General features: G+C 53.6%; 1 protein-coding gene across 1 annotated transcript; it reads left to right on the plus strand.

Annotated features, from left to right (window-relative positions):
• The first annotated feature begins 1,197 nt into the window (after positions 1-1,197).
• On the plus strand, positions 1,198-5,119 carry BHLHE22 (basic helix-loop-helix family member e22). The gene has a single exon (XM_027894329.1). It carries the CDS (start codon positions 2,536-2,538, stop codon positions 3,433-3,435), a length of 900 nt encoding a protein of 299 aa, XP_027750130.1. The 5' UTR covers positions 1,198-2,535; the 3' UTR covers positions 3,436-5,119.
• The last annotated feature ends 327 nt before the right edge of the window (positions 5,120-5,446 follow it).

Consider the following 5,446-nt stretch of genomic DNA (forward strand, 5'->3'; position numbering starts at 1 on the left):
AATAATAGTATTCGTCATCCTTAAGTGACCACATGAGTTTTACAAGTTGGATATTAAACAGACTAAACAATAATAATAAAACCCCCAACCCTCTGTTGAGAATATAAAGCACTTTTTTATGATCCCGGGGAAAATGAAGTTGCTAATTGAAAAACAATAAACTTAAAATGCCTTTGGATTAATAATGATAGAGGTTAACGGTGGCATCCATCCCTTGGAAAGGGGGAGGGGAGCGAGGCGCGAGGCGACTGTGCGCTTGGACGGCGACCAGGGATAAGCGCAGCAGCCAAATGGGGCTGGGAGGCGAGACCCCCTCCCCCCCCTCTTCGGAGGGCTCGGCTTGTATGTTCGCCTCTGATCCGGAGACACGAGGTGAGGAAGGTCTGTATTGTAGTCATGTCCTGGCTAGATGAAATCTCAGTCAATTACTCTGAAATCTGCAGCTTGGCTTCTTTTCATTCTTTCCAGGTGAAAATTCAAACGTTTTCTGTTGTCGCCTGGCCCTTTCTTTCCTGAAACAAGGCACCCAACTGTTCTGATATTACCATTCAAAAACGGGTTCTGTGGCAAACCTCATTTGTGAATCTATTACAGAGATTAATAGATTATTTCTCCTTTTTCAACTAATTCTCAGTGGGGAAATTTAACCATATGGTAAGGAGAGAATTAGAATTTCATCACATTAGAGCAAAATGTAATGAAAAGAGTCCAACACCTGGGGCCAACTCCGAAAGACACAATTAAAAGGTTTTTAATGAAACCAGAGAAACCAAAAAATTTCATAGCCTTCAGTAATCCTGCCACATAAGAATGATTTGGAAGTGTTGGGAAATATTGTTTTTACTGATGTCATTAGAATGAAAACCTGCCACTAAATACTCTGAGTGCTAACAGTAAGGAGAGACCGAGATGCTCGCCTCAAGCATCAGAGGATCAGTGGGACAAAATTCAGACCGACTCTAGGGTTTCCAGTGCATCTTCTGGGAGAGCGCAGAGGAGCGTGTGCCCGGCTCAGAGGAGAAGCCCCGGGAGTGGAGCAGAGGGCCAGGGTAACCGGATAGCTGGGGTCGCCTCGCCCTGACACCGTCGGCGGCATCCCGACGTTGGGAAGAAGAATAGGGTGCTCCCGCCGAGCTGGGCTCGCCGGAGGGAGGCAGGAGGGCACGGAGCCGCAAAGAGTTGGTCAGTCACAATTAAAAATAAATTTAAAAAAAGTTTGGTGGGTTTTGCCCTTTCTCTCCCCGCCCTCTCTCCTCCCCAGATCCGTTCATTTTCAAGGTAACTGATGGGGCTTTATGTTTTTTATAGGGACACGGGGGATAATCACTCGCAAGCAGCAATCTGCTACTTGGAAAGGGATAAGGAAAGGAGGAGGGGAACCTCCCCGTAGTTTGGTCTCCGTTTGGTGGAGGGGGGGTGGAAGGGAGTGGGGAAGAGGGAAGACTGGGGACCACCCGCCTCCCAGGGAAGCAAAGTGGACTTTGGCGGTAGGCAGAAGTGGGCACGACGGCTGGGCTTGCTCCTGGGGGTTTAATTTATTTTTTTATTTCCCAGGCGATGCTTTTCGGAAAGACGGGTGGGGGTGGGAGGGAGCTATAAGTTAATGTAAATGCAGGGGGTGGGTGGGCTGGGGGGAGAGGGTGTCACTTCTGACTCCACGGCTAAGTTAGCAGAAGTCTGCTGGCAGCACTCGGAAGGAGAAGTGTTGAAGTGGGCTTTTCTGCAGTGCAGGACTGTAATTTGCTGAAGGAGGCAAAGAACATCCTTCGATCTAAGTAGGGCTTTTAGTGTGCTCATTGATGAGTGAAAGTCGCCACACATGTCAAGCTAAAGGCAGTTGTTGGGTTACTAACAGGACACAACGTCTTGCAAACATATGCGTTAAGCTGTGTATACAGATGGCAGGGAGAATAATGGAGCAGGCGCCTCTTATAAAGCTCTAGCTGCTGCCTGTCTTCAGACCTGGGAAAAGAAACTATTCAGACTCAGGGCCAGATAGTGCCTGGGATTGTTTGTTACCGTTTTAATCCTATTAATTAAAACGTTAACCTGATTGGGTAGAAAGCTCTGTCCCAACAGGCGAGTCTTCTTCATAATAACCTACTCTCAGAGATAATGATGTAAAAGACTCCCCCGTCTGCGGCGGCTGCTGGTTGATGGGTCCGGAAATCTCTTGAAGGTGAATCCAAGCAAGATAAACGGTGGAAGCGGCTCCACTGGCAGCGCACAATGCCCCAGCGCGGCGCCTGCTGAGGGCGAGCCGGAGCCACAGCCACAACCCGAGTCACAGCCGGAGCCACAGCCCGAGCCGGAGCCGCCGGAGCCGCAGCCGAAACCACCGGAGCCGCAGTCCGAGCCGCCGCCGGAGCCAGAGAAGGGGCAGCCGCGGCGCCGGGTACGGCGCAGCCCCGGCGGGAGCCAGGAGACGATTTCTGCCAGCGGGACGCCGGGGAGCCGCCTGCCGCGGCGCGGAGCCTTGGAGGAGCGGGCCGGGAGTTGAGGGGGGCGGAGGAGGCGGAGGCGAGCGGGGCGCCGATGGAGCGGGCGCTGGGTCTGCCCGCAGAAGAGGACCTCTTCCACAAGAGCCTCGCCGCCTCGGCCAAGCGCATGGAGTCCGCCTTCCGCTCACCCCCGGGGCTCGACCTCTCCCACCCCCGCGACCGCCAGCCCTCGCCGCTCGCCTGCTACGAGGCGTCGGAGCCCGAGGCGCTGCTGCAGCCCGGCGTCGGCGGCGATCCGCTGGCGCTACCGCCGGGCTCCGTCTGCGTCAAGTACGGGGAGAGCGCCAGCCGCAGCTCGGTGGCCGAGAGCAGCGGCGGCGAGCAGAGCCCCGACGACGACAGCGACGGCCGCTGCGAGCTGGTGCTGCGCGGCGCCGGGGGGGACCCGCGCGTCGCCTCGCCGGCGGCGGGCGGCGGAGGAGGGGGGGGCGGGGGGCTGAAGGCGGCCGAGGGCAGCTGCTCCAACACCCACGGGCACGGCGGCAGCAAGAAGTCCAAGGAGCAGAAGGCGCTGCGGCTCAACATCAACGCGCGGGAGCGGCGGCGGATGCACGACCTGAACGACGCGCTGGACGAGCTGCGGGCGGTCATCCCCTACGCGCACAGCCCCTCGGTGCGGAAGCTCTCCAAGATCGCCACGCTCCTCCTGGCCAAGAACTACATCCTGATGCAGGCGCAGGCCCTGGAGGAGATGCGGCGCCTGGTGGCTTATCTCAACCAGGGCCAGGCCATCTCGGCCGCCTCCCTGCCCAGCTCCGCCGCGGCGGCGGCGGCAGCGGCGGCGGCGCTGCACCCCGCCCTCGGCGCCTACGAGCAGGCGGCCGGTTACCCCTTCAGCGCCGGGCTGCCCCCCGCCACCTCCTGCCCGGAGAAATGTGCCATCTTCAACAGCGTCTCCTCCAGCCTCTGCAAACAGTGCACGGAGAAGCCTTAAGCGCCGCCGCCGTGGTCGTCCCCCGCCGCCGCCGCGGCCCCGGGAAGCGGCGACTGCCGGCGGCCCGGTCCTGGGCTGGGGGGCGCGGAGGCGGCGGAGGGACTGACCGCTGCCCGGCCCCTGCCGCTCTCCGCCCGGACTCGCCTCGCTCGTCTCCTCGGGTGCCGCCGGGATGGGACCGCGACGGGAGCCAGCGTGCGTGCGGCGGCGGGGAGGGGGCGAGGGGCCGGGGGTGCCGCGGGGAGGAAGGAAGGAAGGCCCGGCCCGGGGAGCGCCGGGGGGTTCGCTGCCCGTCCGGACAAAGGAGAGGCCGGGAAATAGCAGGCCAGGCTGGGAGCTGGGGCTATCGCCGGGGACAAATCAAAGAGGGCACTCGAACATAGATTTTTTTTTTTTAATTAATTATTATTAGCAGTATTATTAATATTATTCTGAGCCAGGAAACAAACAAACTTGAAATGTAAACTTATTATTTAAGTGACTCACAGAAACAAAGAGACTGGACCATTGCTATGGAAGACTTTGTATTTTTTATCGTCTCTAAACTTTGATCCTGTGAAAATGCGCAAAGTTTGGTGAGAGTGATTTAAAATTGAGAGAGTTAAAAAAAAAAAAAAGACAAAAAATAACCGATCAAAACCCCTACTCCGCGTGGCTGAAAGTATCGCATTTTTAAAAGAAATATTTATGTGCACCTTGTTTCTTTCCAGTTTGCAATGATGTATAAACAAGACATGCTATTTATTTGTTATTCTTTAAATGACCCTTCCACGCCAACAATATTTATCATGTGTTAAGGTCACGGGTCTTATGTGCAGTTACTTTAAATGCTTCTAAAATTCTGTTTATGGATTAACTTCAACTGTGTGCCAAGTGTTTAAAACATTTATTTGCCAACAACGTATAACCAGAAATGTTGATGTATCCGAGCTGCTTAGGTTTATGAAAGGTCATCTGGATTTTAAGTTGCATCATCCCTGTATTTAAATTGAGCTTTAATAAATTGCTTCAGTCCAAAAATTAGAGGAAAAGTGTATTCTTAATTGCTCAACCAACTGATTTTTGAAAGGGTATTCTTTGCATTTATAACAGGTAATAGCTATTTACTTTTACAAGGCATCAGAGCAATAGCTGCTACAAGAACACTTGCCAAGCCAGTGTTTTCCCAGGCGCTGTTTTCAAAGGTATAATTTAAACTGCTTTTAATGTGTATGTAAATTATTCTGACTGTGGATGATTATTTAAGTTGAAATACTTTAAAATACTTTAGGCTGATTTACAGAACGCGTGGAATTCTTCTCTTTTCTTTTTCCGTGGGGGTGGGGTGGTTTTCTTTTTTTAAGGAAAAATGAGAGATGAAAAGCAAGAAGTAGCTATTTACCCAAAGTGAGCCTTCAGTTTAGTTTGCATGGCTGGGTGGCTGTCTCTCTGCCATTTGTAAATCAAGATTTTTTTTTTTCTTTTCAAAAACGAGTCCTGCTATTTTCCACTACTTGCAGATAATACAAATTCGGACTGTCAGGTTGGATGGCAAAATAGGAGCCATGATGGATCTGTTGGCAGGTCACGGATGTGTAAAGAGTGATATATATTAAATAGGTCAATCAGATTATGACAGCAATGTACGATCGTTTGTATGTGTATCTATGTCGGAAAGAATCTTTATTAAAATATTTTGAACAAACGCTTTCATTATGCTGTGCTTTGTTAAGCATGTATCTCCAGAATTAAGGAGGTGGAGAGCGGGGGTGGGTAGTTTCCTTTCCTTTGCCTTTCTCTGAATGCGCCCCAGAACCGCCCCCCCCCCCCCCCCCCCCGGCACCCCGCTCCCGGCTCAGGGTATCCCAGGCAGAGGGGCGACAAGTTCCTGCCCGCACTGTGTTTCTCCCGCGCCCGTGGCGGGCCGACCCCGGCGTTGCGGGGCAGCCGTGGGGCAGCGCCGGGCCCTGCCCGCCCGTCCTGCTGCTCCACTCACGCCCTGAACAGTGGGGCTGGATGCGCCCCGGGGTAA

The sequence above is a fragment of the Empidonax traillii genome, unplaced genomic scaffold (assembly GCF_003031625.1).
Source record: "Empidonax traillii isolate 1590-97213 ecotype Southwest subspecies unplaced genomic scaffold, ASM303162v1 scaffold425:size1421777, whole genome shotgun sequence".
Lineage (NCBI taxonomy): Eukaryota > Metazoa > Chordata > Aves > Passeriformes > Tyrannidae > Empidonax > Empidonax traillii.